Source organism: Ursus arctos, unplaced genomic scaffold (genome assembly GCF_023065955.2).
Source record: "Ursus arctos isolate Adak ecotype North America unplaced genomic scaffold, UrsArc2.0 scaffold_30, whole genome shotgun sequence".
Taxonomy (NCBI): domain Eukaryota; kingdom Metazoa; phylum Chordata; class Mammalia; order Carnivora; family Ursidae; genus Ursus; species Ursus arctos.
The window spans coordinates 15865448-15883358 of record NW_026622986.1 but is presented as its reverse complement, the minus strand read 5'-3'; the positions used below and the strand labels follow the sequence as shown (position 1 = coordinate 15883358).

The 17911-nt window shown below is 45.2% G+C and overlaps 1 protein-coding gene across 1 annotated transcript; it reads left to right on the top strand.

Moving 5' to 3' along the window:
* Window positions 1-2345: 2345 nt before the first annotated feature.
* Window positions 2346-5382, top strand: OTUD1 (OTU deubiquitinase 1). Its single transcript, XM_048219497.2, has one exon. The coding sequence runs from the start codon at window positions 2693-2695 to the stop codon at window positions 4136-4138; it is 1446 nt and encodes a 481-aa protein (XP_048075454.1). The 5' UTR covers window positions 2346-2692; the 3' UTR covers window positions 4139-5382.
* Window positions 5383-17911: the final 12529 nt, after the last annotated feature.

Below are 17911 nucleotides of genomic sequence, written 5' to 3'. Positions count from 1 at the left end.
TTTTTCCTTTTTTAAGATTTTATTTATCTACGTATTTATTTACTTTAGAGAGCGAGCATGCAGAGGAAGAGATGGGGGGAGAGGGAGAATTTCAAGCAGACTCCTCACTGAGCATGAAGCCCCTTATTGCTTGTCTTGTTGCTATCCTTTGGTTGATAGTTGCTAAAATTTCCTGTTTCTCCTGTCTATTCGATAACTGTAATATGGGTTTAGAATCCTGTTTTCCTAAACTTCTGCCAATTTTCTTCACAGCACCAAAATATGCTAGACAGATGATTTTCCAGGATGGAATCATTAGGATTCTTTTCAGAAGGAGTATCAAAAGGAACTGGATTTGCCCTTCTCTTTACCCTAATCTCTCTGCAATCACTTGCAAGGAGTTGCCTTCTTTGGACTCCCTAGGGCAGAAAACAGCTCCCATTTCCAAGGCTGGCAATCATTCCTGCTTTGAGTTTCCTGAAGTATCATTTCCCTCAGGGAAGGCTTTCCAGATTGAGATGTAGAGTGGACAAGTTTTCCATAGTGAATATGCGGTCTTGCACAGCCCACCACATCCTCCCCCCAAACCCACGATATGAAAATGGGGGGAAAAAGAGCCTTCATGTATGTTAAAATTTTGTATTTTCATATGTTTGTTTATATCTGTCTGTTCCTAATTTGGTACATTTTTCCTGTGTTCACCCCAACCTGTTAAAATGCATCCTGCTTTAGGATTTAAGCTGAAGTTTCCTTATCTCCCTCCAGGCTCCTGTTATGCTGGCTCTGCTAGGCACATAATGGGTAGTGAGTAAATATTATTTGAGATTTATCTTATTAATTGTCTTGTCTCCTGTTTCAGAACACCAGCTACTGGAAGGCTAAAGGTAGAGCTCAGTGTGAAGCGTTTAAGACACGAAGCAACAGATACCCCTCAAAAGCGGTGATGAAATCTAGGTAATCTCCCTTTTCTAGTTAGCTATGGGGGCTACCAGATCCCCAACTGGGTAGTCACCATAAGTTTTTATTTCCTCCTGAGTTGATTTACGGAACAGGTTGGAATGACCTAATCAAAAGGCTGAACGCTGGGTCCTGCCAGTCACCTATGCCCCACCTCCGCCACGGCCAATTAAAAGCCCTGGCCAGCGTCAGGAGACCGGGATCCTAATACTGGTTTCTCCAAACTGAAAAACCTTGAGAACTCCTTCTCCGTTAATTACTTCATTCAGTAAATATTAGCTCTAACTCTACGCCAGGTACCGGGCTAGGGGATGTCACCAGAACAGCAAACAGGACAAAGTATTTTCATTCAAGGAATTTACATGTCAACGGAAGGTTTGGGGAGGGGAACGTACACCATAGCCTACAGCTATTTCCCCCTTTCTTAAAACTGTGGGATAGCTTCCTGGTTCAATGCCTGTTACTTGCACGTGATCAAAGCTCAGAATACAGCAAGAGCTGCCAGCTACTATAAAGTCAGTACATGGTTGATCACATGACTACTTTGGCTTTTCTTTACGGAGAGGGTACAACTAACACAACTGGGCAAAACTCTTCAATATTCTACTCGGCCTCGGTGTACATCACCGGATTCCGACGTATGGTTAGCAGCCGCACCCATCTTCCAAAGACCCGAGGTGTTAGGCAGTTGGTATTTCGAAAGGCTGTTTGAAGGGCTTCCTTCACCCAAGTCATGCATTTGCCAGTCGACATGGCATAGGGGTGCAGAAAAGTTGCTTTCGGTTGAGTAGGGTAGCAAGGTCCCGGGGAGGACGCGAGGAGTCACGCTACTTTAATATTTTAATCCAAAGACCTGAATCAAAAGACGGCAGTGGTGCCAGGGCCCTGCAGAGGGCATGCAGGTTTTAAGGCATTGCTCCGTCTTCCATACCGAGCCCGGAAGCCGCCTAATGAACGCACGCTGTCAAAGCAGCGTAGCTTCCCCAGGCAGCGCCCATCCCGCCACCATCCGCAGCAGCAGCGCAGCATGGCGCAGCGCCGAAACCCGCGGCTGAGGAGCGGGGAGCGCCCGGCTGCCTCCGCCTCCTCACCCACAGCTGCCAGGAACGCTTTGCCCGCGCAAGCCGCCGCGCCGCAGCGCTCTCCCGCCCGCGCCTCTGCGCTCTCCCGCCCGCGCCCCACCCGCGTGCCCGCCCCCAGCGCCGCGGGCCACGCCCGTGACGTCCGTCGAACGGGGCGGGGCGCGGGTCGGGGGGCGGGGCGAGCCCGCGCTGTTGAATGGGGCGCTGCGACGAGCCGCACATTCCAACGGGCCCACGTGACGCGGCCGCGCGGCCTGAGGTAAACAACCGCGGCCCCGCCTCCCGGCCCCTCCGCGCGCCCTGCACTGCTCCTCGCCGGCGGGACGCGCTCCAGCTAGGCGGGCGGCTTTCTCCGAGAGTCCCCAGCGGCCGCCGCGGCCGGAGCAGCGGCAGCGGGCGCGGCGCCCCGGGTCTGCGGGCCGATCGCGCCGGCCGGGGTCGAGCGCGTCCCCTCCCCGCCCCCATCGCGCGTTGTGGCGCAGCAGGAATTTGGCGGGGACCCGGGCACTATTTGCGGCTCTTGACGCGCCGGAGGCCAGTGGCCCTTCGGTCATTTCTATTCTAGGGGCACTGGGTCATCGCGCCCGGCCGGCCCCCTCCGCCGGGCCCGGAGGGTGTGTCCCCTTCACCCGGGCTCGCCGCGCCTATAAGGGGCCGGAGCGGCGGGCAGGGACATGCAGCTCTACAGCAGCGTCTGCACCCACTACCCAGCCGGGGGACCGGGTCCCACGGCCGCCGCCCCCGCTCCCCCCGCCGCCGCCGCAGCCGCCGCCCCCTTCAAGGTCTCTCTGCAGCCCCCGGGACCCGCCAGCGGCGAGCCGGAGCCCGAGACCGGTGAGTGCCAGCCTGCCGCGGCCGCCGAGCCCCGAGAAGCCGCAGCCGCCCCCGCCGCCAAGATGCCCGCCTTCTCCTCCTGCTTCGAGATGGTGTCCGGGGCCGCCGCCCCCGCCTCGGCCGCCGCGGGCCCTCCCGGCGGGTCCTGCAAGCCGCCGCTGCCGCCGCACTACACGTCCACGGCGCAGATCACCGTGCGGGCCCTGGGCGCCGACCGGCTCCTGCTGCACGGGCCCGAGCCCGGCGCCGCGGCACCCGCCGCCCAGCGCAGCCGCTGCCTCCTGCTGGCCCCGGCGCCTGGCGCCCCGGTCCCACCGCGCCGGGGCTCCTCGGCCTGGCTCCTGGAGGAGCTCCTGAGGCCCGACTGCCCCGAGCCCGCGGGCCTGGACGCGGCCCGAGAGGGTCCCGACAGAAACTTCCGACTGAGCGAGCACCGCCAGGCCCTGGCCGCCGCCAAACACCGAGGCCCCGCGCCGCCCCCGGGGAGCCCGGAGCCTAGCCCCGGGCCGTGGGGCGAGGAGCACCCGGCGGAGAGGAGCCTCCGGGGCTGGGAGAGGCCGGGCGACCGCAGCGACCCTCCCGGAGCGGACGAGGCACGGCGGCCCGACCCCGAGGCGGTGGCGCCTCCCGCGCGGAGCGGCGAGGCGGCTCCGAGCGTCGCGGCCGAGGCGGTGATCGTCTCCAGGTCGGATCCCAGAGACGAGAAACTGGCCCTGTACCTGGCGGAGGTGGAGAGGCAGGACAAGTACCTGCGACAGAGGAATAAGTACCGATTTCACATCATTCCCGACGGCAACTGCCTCTACCGAGCGGTCAGCAAGACAGTGTACGGAGACCAGAGCTTGCACCGGGAGCTGAGGGAACAGACGGTGCATTACATCGCCGATCATCTCGACCACTTTAGCCCCCTGATTGAGGGCGACGTGGGGGAGTTCATCATCGCTGCTGCTCAAGACGGGGCGTGGGCCGGGTACCCGGAATTGCTGGCCATGGGGCAGATGTTGAATGTGAATATACATTTAACTACTGGAGGGAGGTTGGAGAGCCCCACGGTGTCTACCATGATTCACTATTTGGGCCCAGAGGATTCCCTAAGGCCTAGTATTTGGCTCAGTTGGCTCAGTAATGGACATTATGATGCGGTGTTTGATCACTCCTATCCCAACCCAGAGTATGACAATTGGTGCAAACAGACTCAAGTGCAAAGAAAACGCGATGAAGAACTTGCCAAATCCATGGCCATATCCCTGTCCAAAATGTATATTGAACAAAATGCATGCTCTTGAAGTGTCTGAAAACTACACCCTGGGAGAATTGCATACATAATTTGTGTTGGGAGAATTATGAACTCTAATCAGGGTAATAGCACTTTTAAACTTCCTAGTAGATTTGCCGTAGGTGTAATGCCTTAATCATTTTTTTGAATGTTTTCTCCTCAGAGCTGAAGGTTGCTGGGCACCTAAATGGTTTCATGATGGCTTTGGGTGATCCTACTGCTATTTATAATTTGCTGTATAAAGTTGGCACTTCTTCATTTGCAAGCTCTAGTTTCTCACAGTGTAAATTTGTTCATTCCCGGTGATCTGTTTTCTATAAAAATGTATTTTTGCACAACATTTTTAAAAATTGGTGTACCTTCATCTATGACGTGTTCCATTTTGACAAACAGCTTTCCAGCATAAATCCAGAGAAGTGCTTTATATGAAGTTTATTACTTTGAACAGAGTTTGTGATTTAGTAGTTATTTTATGTTGTTCAATTTGAATTTTATGATTCTTAGATAATTATTTCAAATGGCTATTGATGCATTTGTGTTACCAGATGATTGGCCCATTCCATTTTAATGAAAAACAGATTTGTTTTGGAAATCATTATTTTTCTAGAAATGGTCAACCTTTTAAAGAGAAATACTTAAGGGAAGGTTGGGGGAAGAATTTTCTTTAACGGATAGTACCAGTCTTACTTGAATGAAAGTCTGATGTTTGCTGATGGCAGAGTGATGACTATTCTGTACTTTGGTTGGCCTTTAGAGTAGATTGCCTGGTGCTCTGAATTGTTTTTATTTATATTTGTCATTTTGTTATAAAAGCATTTTAACTTTGTGACAAGATAAGCCTCCTGCTTCATTATAGCTTCTTGGATTCAACTAAGAGATTTAAAAAACTACTAGCATAAATGCCTTGAATCAACCTGGGCCGTTGTTTTATAGCAGGAGAATACTGTCTTAATATTTTATTCCTTTTAAATTCTTTCAAAAGGCAAAATAGGATTGCCCTGTATTATGTACAAATAAAAATGTCTGTAAACAGATCTTGTATGGTTTGCTGGGTCAAACAATGTTCTCAACCTAAAATCTATCTCATTTCCACTTTAACTACTTCTAGTCATATTTATTAAGTACTGCAGTTTGTACTTTTTTTATTTTGTAACATTTTGTGATTTTTTTGTACAATACTGTATTTGTACAATAGAGCGATTCTCAGCTGATGGAATGAATGAATAAAATGCGTAATTTTACTTTTACAACGTCTTTTTGGCCAAGATGGTTTTTCAATTAAGAAGTGACACTTGTAGGAGCGTCTCTTACGTGTATACAATTTTTTGTCATGTGTAAAGATGTCATGAAATTATGAGAGAGACTTCTTAAGTTCTCACATGAACAGGGTAGGATAATCATTAGTAATTTCAAAGGGTAAGTAAAATACAATTTAAAGATGGAGTAACTCAGGGCATTGCTCTCATTATTTCTAGTTAGAATTCCTGTTTAAAACTACAGAGGTACCTGCCGGCTAATAAACAGGGAAGTGCAAGTATTGTGTTAACCAGCACAGCGTTTAAGCATCATAGTTTTCTGTTTCACTTACTCTCAGCACAGATTTAAATGTTTCAGAGAGTAACCAAAACCAGTGTTCTAATTTTTATCCAGTCTGGCATCTTGAGACCACAGGAATCTCTTAATTTTGAGATATGTTACTGGATTTAGTGGATAAGTACACCCATAATGTGGGTATGTTGTTTAGTGTAGGAAAAAAAAACAGCTAGTTCGGATGTTTTATTTTACAGTTGATAGTTCATATGTTTATATTTCATGGTTATAGACACATTTGAGCTTGAGTTCATTGCTTAACCACATTTTTGGAAGAATGCCAATGGTTATCGGGACAATTTCCTTTAAACGTTAACTAATGAATTTCTTTTAAATGTTAGCTAATCATGCATCTCTGGTTTTTTTGGGTAAAAAGAGGTTTGCTTCATGGCTTTACCGGTTAACCTGGGAAAGAAATTATTTCATTCGAATTACCTGTCTAAATATGCTTCTTTCCCTCTTCTCCCCTGAATTTAGACATGTATAAAATTAGGGTATGCTTAAAACTTACACAAATAGAATTTGAAGAAACAAATTCTTCTGGGTTCTGTTTCATTTTTGAATTAGAATCCCAAGTCCTCGATTTACAACCTCAAGGGCGATTTGTTTAAAAAAAGTTCAATGAATCCTAAGGTGGTATTGCATGGCAGCATGTTTTTTTAGTTGTCTTGCCTAAAAGGGTTGTTCATGTCTTTCCCGTCCTCTATGGCTTGGTTTTTTGAAGAAGAAATGCGGTATTGGCCACTCCCTGGGGCTCCGTGTGTGTTCTCTTACGGCCCTACCAGTTCTGTGTATTAGCAGCTGCAGTCCTGGATCACTGAAAACGAGCAGCTGAAGAGGTGGAAATGTGGTTGACTCTTAATTTCCTTCCAGCAAACAGATTTTATTAAACAGTGTATTCCTTCAGATACTCTTTATAGCTGCTAAGAGGCTCCAAACTGTATGAAGGAAACACTTGATGGCTGTGAGCTGCGGTTGCTTTAGAGTTTATTCTCTTCCCCATCAAGTCGGAGGGAGGAGGATAAAATCTCTAACTCCAACTGTGGTTTCAGGTAAATCAGTGTGAAAATCATACTATTAACTTGAAAATTTTACTAAAGTGGTCCATGGATGAAAACTGATACAAATCACTGTTAGTGTGATTTTCTAAATTACTGTTTCATTTTAAAAATTAAAGGGCATAGGACTTCAACATTTTGGCAAAAACCTAATTTCTTGAACCTTTGGTTCGTTTTCCACTTGTATTTCTGTAAGATAAGAAAATGTACTCATTTCCATGTTTAATTGGACTAAGCAGTAACCTATTGATAAGTGCCACAAGGACATGTACATGATTCTTTTTTTTTTTTACATGTGATTCTTTATATTTTTCTGAACTTGTAGTCCATATGCTTTTATATGCTAAAATTTTCATTAGGCACAAAGCCTTTCTTCAAATACCACATTCTATAGAGGAGACAAGATGCTGTATGATTCCTTGAACATCAGAATTGGTTCGCCTCAGCATGGGTAAATAGTCCTTACATTGCAGTGTTTTCTTCATAACTTTCGTATTAAAAAAATGGATCTTGAATTAATCTCACTACTTCATTAAAACTTATTTTATGTGTTTTCCCTAAGGTGAGAAAGTTGAACTCTTAAAATTTTACCATGGTATTCAGTGTGCTCATATGGAGGAAAAGCGTTACAGAATAAACATGGATTTAAACCTTCGGACATCTGACAATTTAATATGCAGGTAAACATACTGGTTCAATTCAAGTGTATATTTCAAATGTGTAACGTGTTCACACTTAACACTTACTTGTCACATGAAATCTTTAGTCCAGACCTTATTACTATTTTTGACATTTCCTGGAGTGTCTATAACCATTTCAAAGAGGCACCAAGAAACGATGGCAGTTATTTCAGTTTCACTCCCTGAATGTACTAAGTGCAATAGACATGGACTGTATATTATGTTCCCTGTTGAATCCCTCGGTTCCAACCCAGTAACTAAAGGAGTAAACACTCAGTAAATATTTGTTGAATGAAAGAATGAATTGAAGGGAAGCGTAAGCTTTGGGAAATACTTATTTGGTTGATGTGAAATTAAATAGAAATGATTGGAGTTGACAATACTGGGAATTACCACTGACAATGTAATTCTGAGCATTTTAAAGAGAAGTCGTATTATAGAAAGTTAAGTACTGAAGTCTGTAATGGAAAAAATAGATTTTGAAACCCAAAAAGCAGAATTTGATGCCATCTTTGTGTCATCTTCCAAAAATGTTGAGAATGAAACTAAGAAAAATTATTTAAAAACAGAACTTCCATTAACCTGAAGCGACTGTGAAAGTGTTGCCTTGTCTGAAGGGACTTGCTCTGACTTGCTTTACGGGTTACACCCACCTCAAGTCCAGTCCACAGCAATTCCTGGTTCTGCGATGTTTCCTTTCTATAGACTGCTTGGGAAGGAAATGCTGGACCGATTTCAAGCATGCTTTAGGATTGTTGCGTTCAACAGCACGGGCTGCAGGCTTACGCCATTGGTCAGTGGGGCCCGGGCAAGTCACACGGATCAGATCCAAACAGATCTATTGGGGGAAAAGGAGCAGAGTTATTTCCTCATACTGTAAATTAGGTCAGCGGCAATTACCCTATGAGTAGAGGTCGGAGAGAGAGTTCACTGTCATCAGATAAAACCCTAGCTAGTCTGGTTTTCACAACTGGTTTTTCAATTTTCTAATTGAACAGCCCATTTATGTGTAAAACATAAAACAAAACCGCTTTTGATAAAATTCTTTAAGAAGTAATCTGTGGTGCACTGATTTGCCTTTGTAAAATAACTGAATACAGTTCAATCTTCCTTCTTTCATGACGGAGGGCTTTCGCGATGGCATGGGTGGATGGCCCGGGAGCCCTGGCAGATGGCTGAGGTGACGGTCCCTTTGTACCTAAAAGGACCTCAGAGTGCTGTTACCTTTGTGTTTTATACTTTTCCTGTCTCCTTCCTCCAGTCCACCATTGACTTAAACACACCAACAAGCGTGCTTGGCAGAATTGACTCAAAGATAGTGGGAAATGGGTTTCCAATTTGCAACAAGGATGCTCTGCTATGAGTAACGGGCTCAAGCTTTAGTTTTTGGTCAACCAGAGAGCTTTTTTTTGCTTGCTTTGTTTGTCTTTTTTGCATTCTGTGGTGGTATCCTGGAAATGCTGAATTCGTCCAATTAAGGGACCTCTGAACGTATGCGGTGGCACATCAAAACAAAACAAGCCAACTTGAGGTTAGCTGAGTTCTCAAAATTGCGTCGATTTGTCATTGCCTGGTGAATACTTTGCTTCCTCTCTGCCCTATGTAATCCTTTTTAGTAGGTACCTGCCAGTGTCTTCCTGTTTGGTTTTCTGGTTCACCAAGATGTGCTAATTATGAAGTCATTCCCGTATTAGTTCTTTTTTTTTTTTTAAAGATTTTTTTTTTTTTTTATGTGACAGAGAGATAGCCAGCGAGAGAGGGAACACAGAAGGGGGAAGTGGGAGAGGAAGAAGCAGGCTCCCAGCGGAGGAGCCTGATGTGGGACTCGACCCCCGAACGCCAGGATCACGCCCTGAGCCGAAGGCAGACGCTTAACGACTGCGCTACCCAGGCGCCCCCCCCCCCCCCGTATTAGTTCTTTATCGAAGACTCCCAATTACAGGACACACAGATGGGTCTAGTACAAACGTGACTACTGTCTGTTGAACCCCCTCTCCCGTATACACCTGTAATGAATGTGTGCTGTGTCTCCACTGGGTAAATGCAGGCTCTGTGGTTGTATTTCCTAGCTTCTCAAGGTACAAACGGGTGCTGGGCAAAGTAGGTAATTGTGAAGGAAATTTATACCAATGGGTCGCGTAACACCTGTGCAGCCAGTTTGTAGAATAAACTCAAATAAAGCCTTCAGTTCTAATGACCAATAGGAGACATTCACACCTTTTGTTTCTTACAGTGAAATTTGACCTGTCCTGGTGATGCAATAGGAATGAAGAGGGAGAACACCGTGAAGAAATTCTTAGCTGTCACTTGACTGTCTCTCTGTCATCTTGCCGAAAAGTGCCAGACCTAGGGGGACTTAACAGATTTTTACTTAAAATCTAAACAACACTCCTATCTCAATAAACAGTAGGCACCTGAAACAGAAACCTCAATCACTGCTAATTCTACAGAATTCTAGGACGGAATTAGAAGAGAGGTTGAAGATGTGTGTTAAACTTTTCAATATAAAGTCGTTTCCTCTGACAGATTTTTCATTACCTTGCCACATTATTGATGGTGGCTGTTGGCAGAAGTCAGTGCTGCTCAGAATTGTGGCAATTTGCAGAGAGATGGCTAGACTGGTTTAGAAAGCAACAGGAACCTACAGGAATAGAGAGTGTGATTTTAATAGTGAAGCTAAGCTTGTAACAGAAGTTGATTTCTCTTACACTTGACTGTTCCAAAGGGAGCAGTCCAGGCTGGCAAGAAGACACACTTCCCCCGACACTGTCACTGTGTGCGAGATCGAAGCCGGGCCACCACCCCGCCTGCCCCGTAGCTCATAGAATGAGCACACACACCCGAGGTGGCACGCTTCGCTTCTGCTCTCGTCTCTTGGCCCGAATTTTGTCAGATGGCCTTATCTAACTGGGGAATATCATCCAGACTGTTCCCAGGAAGAAGGGTAAATGGATTTTTGGCAGGAAAATAGCAATCTTCTCCAAATCTTTACTCGTCAGGAATGGGTTGAGGGTGAAAATAGCTCTCAGAAGAAAATGATAACATGGAGGTATCTGGGAATAAAGGAATAAAATATGCCTGAAATTGTTTCACATTACGAAGATCCAAAAGTAGGATTAATCTTTGCCACAATTTAGGGTTTCTTGCCACAGGTTAAATATATACATGTGCAAAGCCTTCCACGGTTTGAGAAGGCTGCTATTTTTCTATTTCCTTTCCGTTCTTAACTGTTTCTTAGTATATAGAAATATCTTGAAAATCTGGCCTTCGACGCAAGCCCTGCTTTTCTTCAGAAAGAACAATATGAAACTTTTTCCGGTTATGTTTTTATAGATCTTGCTTCTTTCAGATGTTGCTGGTTTTACTTCTCTCCCTTTCTCCATTTTCCAATTATTTTTTATTTACACTGTCCTGCTTGGTTTTCTTTTAGAAAAGTTGTATGGGGTCTCCTGTGCCTAAAATAAGGTGGTCTTTACTAAGTTTTACTAATTTATTGATTTTACTAATTTACTCAGTCTTTAAAAGAAAATCTCTAAAGCTCACCTCATCCCATAAAAAGGGAAAAAAACCCTACCACCGCTGGGTACTTAGAGGGCTACGGGCTCCATATAAGTGTCATTTAAAGATGAGGCTAACCAGGGGTGCCTGGGTGGCTCCGTCAGTTAAGTGTCTGACTTCGGCTGAGGTCATGACCGAGGCCAGCACCCGGCTCTCTGCTCCGCGGGGAGTCAGCTTCTCCCTCTCCCTCTGCTCCTCCCTCTGTTCATGCTCTCTCTCTCTCTCTCTGTCTCTCAAATAAATAAAATCTGTAAAAACAAAAGATGAGAATTACCTTCTGTATAACTCTCTAACTCTTATTCACTTTCTTAAGGTTAATAAGAATCCTCAAAATGGGGGCGCCTGGGTGGCACAGCATTTAAGCGTCTGCCTTCGGCTCAGGGCGTGATCCCCCTGCTTGTGTTCCCTGCTTGTGTTCCCTCTCTCGCTGGCTGTCTCTCTCTCTCTGTCAAATAAGTAAATAAAATCTTAAAAAAAAAAAAAAAGAATTGTGGGATTCTTGGGGAGCCTGGGTGGCTCAGTCAGTTAAGCGTCTGCCTTCGGCTCAGGTCATGAGCTCAGGGTCCTGGGATCGAGCCCCACATGGGGCTCCCTGGTCAGTGGGGAGCCTGCTTCCCCCTCTCCCTCTGCTCCTCCTCCTGCTTGTGCTCTCTCTCTCTCTCTCAAATAAATAAAATCTTAAAAAAAAAAAAAGGACTGTGGGATTCTTTCCTTCGACATAACATCCTGCTTTGCTTGCATCCTCGTTAGTATAATTTCTCACCCACCAAATCTGAACTTACATATGGGGGGCACAATTTTGAATTTCCCAGATTTGCAAATCTCATTTTATCCTCCCCACCTTTTGCAAGGGAAGAAAAAGAGGGATAATCTCGGTTCTAAAAAAGATGAAGTCAAAAAAGAGAAGTTGTTTTTCATGGCCAGTGGCAGTGTTGGGACTAGGACCCAGGCCTCTTTCCTTTAAACCAGAAGGTTGGAGGTGACAGCATGTATTTTCCCCAACGGACTGGTAGTGGCTGCCAGGGGACCTGTGTTGAGAAAAGGCCACACTCAGGCTCGGTAGGGGAGAGTCCACAGTTCATGAGAGTAGAAGAAAGTGACAACCCACATGACAGATATTTGCTCTTTCTAGGTTAGACCATGTTGCCCACGTGACCTATTTTGTGGATACTTTGTAGAGTGGAGGACAGCTTCAGTTACAATGATTCTCTATGAAAAATTAGCTTTGTTCAGTTTCATAACTCTCATAGAAAATAAATATTCATGCTTCAAATTTCACTGTTCCATTGCTAAGGAAGCAGACCATGAAATTCTTGGTATTAAGAAAACATAATTTTCAGGGCAATGCAAAGCCACATAGAGGGGGATCATCAGTTTCACCAAGAGATGGATGTACGTGTCTGTATTTATATATCTTTATTATAATATTTGTATATGTAGGTGTGTGTATTTCTATATGTAGGTATATGTATATATATTACATCTTTGCTGTATTTGTGTGTGTGTGTGTGTGTGCGCGCGCGTGCATGCAGAATATGGCTCAGAGAGGTGTGGCGCGTCTGGAGTGGGGCACGGGGATTATTACGGGTTTAGAAATCTCAGGTGATTTTGATGCTCAGCTAGGTTTAGGGACCCTTGAATTACAGGCAGATCTTACGAGTCTCACTCCATAACTGAGCAAGTGCTCTGTGACGTTGAGAAAGATCAAGCGAGATAGGAGGAAGAATAAGGAGTCTGATGAAAATTCATAAAATCATGAATGTTATGAACAGGATGAATATGGAGGTGCTCCCCAAATCTTGAAATACCAAGACAACATAAATTGACTCAATTTGATTCTCGCGTGTGTAAATATGTCCGTATTTGTCCATAATATGTAAGCAGAGGAAACACGGGATTCAGAGCGTTGTGACACCTGTCAGCGCCAGAGCCCGTTGGCAGGCTCTACTAGCTGGCTGCCCTTTGCCACATCTCCTATGGCCCCCTAAACGGTCCACCCGGGAAGGTCAGGTTCATTCTGCTTCTTAAAAGGAAGGGGTTGGTGTTAGTCAGGATTCTTTGGATTGCAAATGCCAGACACTCGATTCCAACTGGCTTCAGAAAAACAAACGAAGGGAGGGGGGCCGTATTGGCCTACGTTACTCAGCAGGATCCTGGTGGCGCTCACAGAGCTGAAGCCACGCGGCGGCAAGCCCAGGTGCTCGGGGCCTGGAATGAGGTCTTCCCTGTACAAGTCTGTCTCTTCTCTGGCTTTCATCTCGCAAACCTCTGCTTTTGTTTAAACGCTGGCCTCATTCTTCTAGTACACGAGACCTATCCAGTGAGTGCAGGTGGATCGCACCTCCCGTGAAAGGGAGTCCGTTTCCTTGTCTCCAGATCAGTGCGTCCTGAACTGCAGTGGGCATCAGAATCATCTGGATTTTTTGTTCAAGGACAGATTTCAGAGCCATGTCCAGAGTTTTTGTGTTTTTCAGTCTGGGGTGGGGACAGAGCATTTGAATTTCCGACCTGTTTCCAGGTGATGGTGATGCTGCCGGCCCCAGGACCGCAGGGAAGAATTTTCCTTTCCTCTGGGCTTTGGCGCGTGCTGTTTGCTATGCATCGCTTGGTCCCCATTGTTTGCACAATTATCCTGGTTAAATTCAGTGTTTTCCTGCTTCTCTCGCTTACTTCTTTGGATAACCCCACGTAGTAGCTACTATGCTGTTGTTTCCCGTACATGAGGGAGAGGAGAGGTGGGCGCCTGGCATACATTTAGCCTTACCTAAGGTTTTCAAAGTAGAGAGGGAATATTAGGTTTTTAAACATGGCATTTTCAACATACTTTCCACCTTTCCCTCTCAAAATACTTCGGGAAATTGATGGGGGGAAAATCGTAATCTCACAAGGACGAAGAACCTGGAAAAAGAGATGACAATAATAAAATGAAAATGTGGACACTGGAAAGAGGGGTGGTAAATAATTTAGCAGATCTGAGAGCCAAAAACCTTACCAGACTCGGGCGGAGGGGGGGGGGGGGAAGTCCAGAAACAGCACCGCTCTGCAGAATCCCAGAGAGCAAAAGCGAGAGGCACTGGTCACCTCTGCTGGTGACAGAGCAGGTGACACTAAAGTGAACGTAGAGACACAGCGCAGCCCCTGCCTATACTCAGATCTGAGGGTCCTGGCTGGCCAGGCTGACACCTCTCCCCACCTGCCACACCCAACCGTAGGCAGATTGCTTTCCGGGAGAATAGACCAGACCAGAGCAAAGACCTCCAGAGACTCTCAGTTGGGATCCTCAGGAAAACAGGTGGGCCAGGTCATTTAGAAATACACCACCCTTGGGAGCCACCCTGCGCACACATTCCAAACAGCTTTTCTCTTGGAAATATCAGCGCCATTTATCACCTCTAAAATAAAAGTGAGATTACAATAAATGAAAAAGAAACAGTAAGTGAGAAGGAAAGAGAAAGGCAACCGAATGTGGTGAATGAAGGAGAAAATCTAAAAGGAGAAAAAAAGTGACTAAATCCCTAATTGATATCTTCCGAGAAATAAGACAAGATCTTGGATCCGGGAGAACAGAGAGCTGCTATTTTTAAAAAGAACTCTTATAAATTAAAAATAGCATAGCCGAAGTTAAATATTCAGTAGAAATTTGGAAGATAAAGTAGAGGAAATCTCTCAGAAAGTGGAATAAGGAGACATGGAATGAATAATAAAGACCAAATAAGAAAATGCGGAGACTAATCTGTGAAGCCCAATATTTGACTAATAGGTATTAGAGAGAGAGCATGAAGACAATGGTTGAGAAGAAGATTATACAAATGAATTCCTAGAACTCAAGGATAGTAGTCTCTTGACCGTAAGGTCCCACAGGATGTCCACAGTGTCATCAGGGACAGCCATATAGGTTGTGTCTATGGATTAAGTTGGGAATAGTACTTCCCATCTAGGGGGTGGTGCAGTGCACAACATGTACAACTGTGTGTGGCAGCCCAATGAATGCAACCCACACCATGTCATTTCGAATAGATATTTCACAAAGTATTAGGGATTGAAAAAATAGCCTCAATGCCTTCAGAGAGGAAAAATAAGTCATATCCAGAACCTTAAGAACAAGAATGGTATCAGACTTCTCAACAGAAACATTGTAACCAGGAGACCATGGAACAATGCTTTGCAAATTCTGAGGGAAAATGATTTCCAAACTACAATTCTATACCCAGCCATATCAGTAGTCTTAATTGTAAGCAGCAGAATCTATATTAGTTAATTTAAGCAGATAAGAAGTTTGCTGTCCTTACATTGGTTTGTTTATGGACTTTTCTGGTGAGCAAGAGAATGCAGGCTTACACGCCATATTGCCAGGATCCACACCCAATGACTCTTGTGGGGGCTGCATCTGCGAAAATCTCTCCACTAGCACACCTGGTCCAGACACCACAGCACCACAGCTGGCAGGAATGATGAGCTCATTAATGGCTCTGCTATTGAGCCATCCCTCCCCTCCAGAGCAGATGTCCCTGTTTCCACAATTTACCAAAAAACAAAACAAAACAAAACAAAACAAAACAAAACAAAACAAAATAGCTACTCTCTCATGTTGCTGACTTCTCAACTGAAGTTTCACGGGTGTGTGTCCTGGGAAGAGTTTAGGTTACACAGCTCCTTCCCTAACCCCACCAGCCGAAGAGCACATTCTAGATTTTACCTTGGAAAAGTGAGACTCAAGATGTGGGACGTTTGTCAAGGGAAAGGTGACCAAAAGATCCTGGGTAGCACCAAAAATAAATAATATCTACTCTACCAGCCAAACTATTAAGAATGAGGGTAGAATAAACATATTTTTGGGCACTGAAGTCTCAAAAAATGTACCACCCCCTTGGCCTTTCTCAGAAATCTTCTGGCTGCATCCTACCTACATGAGGGTGTAAACCAAGGAAAATCAAGACATGGGATCGAGGAAACAGGCATCCATCTCAGATGAGATAAAGGGAACCCTCATAATGGCGGTGGAGGGAACTTCCAAGTTGACAGCTAGGCAGTGAGTCTACGGGGAGGCTGGAGCAGGAGGGCTCCAGGCTTCGGGAGGGCTGCCTCTGAGGACCGTGTGAGTGTCCTGAGGGGGACTGCCACTGCTGTTGAATAGTTTGGTGGGTTTCGATTAGTGATAACACAGAAAACGAAGCAAATAGAAGACAATTATTACTTTTAGGGAGAACAAAAAAGTTGTATGAGAAAAGGAAATATAACCAATATATGAAATGTTTATACTCAGCTGTGAAACATAATTGCATAATCATAAAATGTACACCCTGGATATTGATTTGGCAAAAATGAAATATATAATTGGGAAGATAAGGGGGGGAGTATATATATGTGTGTAGGAAAGTGACAATCTTATCTTCTTTTTTTTTTTTTTTTTTTTTTAAAGATTTTATTTATTTATTCGACAGAGATAGAGACAGCCAGCGAGAGAGGGAACACAAGCAGGGGGAGTGGGAGAGGAAGAAGTAGGCTCATAGCGGAGGAGCCTGATGTGGGGCTCGATCCTATAACGCCAGGATCACGCCCTGAGCCGAAGGCAGACGCTTAACCGCTGTGCCACCCAGGCGCCCCGACAATCTTATCTTCTATAATAGAAAATCAATATTTACTATCTAAAAGTAAAAGCCAAGAAGTTTAAACATATTTTTTTATTAAACTACATTATATATGTATATGTGTAGAAATTACATTTATATTAAAAATTCACATAATAATGTAAGCACATTATTTTTAAATATGAGGCATATGTCAGAGTACAGATTAAAGGACAGAAACCAGCTACCTCTGGGGAGGGGTGAGGTTGTGGCAGTGAACTATTTTTTTTTTCATTTTAAACTGTGTTGAACTATTTGACTTTTGAGAGTATGAATATATAGAACTTAATAAAAATAATGATTCCAGAGTAGATTCAAGTATATTACAGATTCTTGCAAGCTTTGCATTCCAGATTTGAGTTGTTCAGCACTGTTCCTAATGCTATATTGCGGCGATCAAGACCTGAGTTCTTGTACCAGTGTGGGATACTGGAAACGGCATAAATGATAAATCTGTGTGTAACAAGAGAGAAAGCAATGAATAAAGTTATGTTCCATCTATATTTAAATGAAGCTAGATTCAGGTCTCGTTGACACAGATCAAAACATAAGCTCAGGGCATAAGAGTCAGTGAAATTTCTAGGAGAAATGGCAGAGACAAGAAACCAGCATGTCCAGCAGGCTTGGAGTCCATGCTGGGGTAATTAAGCCCCTGCAATGGTCATCACTGGTCCGTCACTGAGGCATCTGAGAGCTGGTAGTTGGAAAATTCATACCCCCCGGAATTAATAGTCTAGTGGGGGCATAAAATAAGAAATGTGGGTGGCTCACTCGGTTAAACATCCGACTCTTGATTTCGGCTCAGGTCATGACCTCAGGGTCCCGGGATCAAGCCCCGCATTGGGCTCTGTGCTCAGTGAGGAGTCTGCTTGGGATTCTCTGTCTCCCCCTCGCCCTGCTCACACTCTCTAAAATAAAAAATAAAGAAATTTTAAGAACACAAATATAATTTTTTGTTGTTGAATAAGTTGACTCTTAGGGTTCCGAAAAGTGGAAAATCAGCAAGACTGGAGTCGTTAGAAGAGGTTTGCAGCGAAGGCAGGACTCAGAGCAGATTTTGAAGGGAGAAAGGATTCGAATGGTAAGGGGGAGAGGGGAGGACATCTCTGGGACCACACATCCGTGAACGCCGGATGTTGTAATGACCGTGGTGCATTCAGATCGGTAGAGAAACAGTTCTATGTCACCTTGAAGAGCTCCTGTGAACACTGAAGAAATGGTTGGATAGGTGGGGTGGGGCTACATGCCAGAAGATAACGACAGTCTGGAA

Bases quoted from the DNA above. Each gene is read 5' to 3' on its own strand.
- OTUD1 (XM_048219497.2), top strand. From the start codon at position 2,693: ATGCAGCTCTACAGCAGCGTCTGCACCCACTACCCAGCCGGGGGACCG.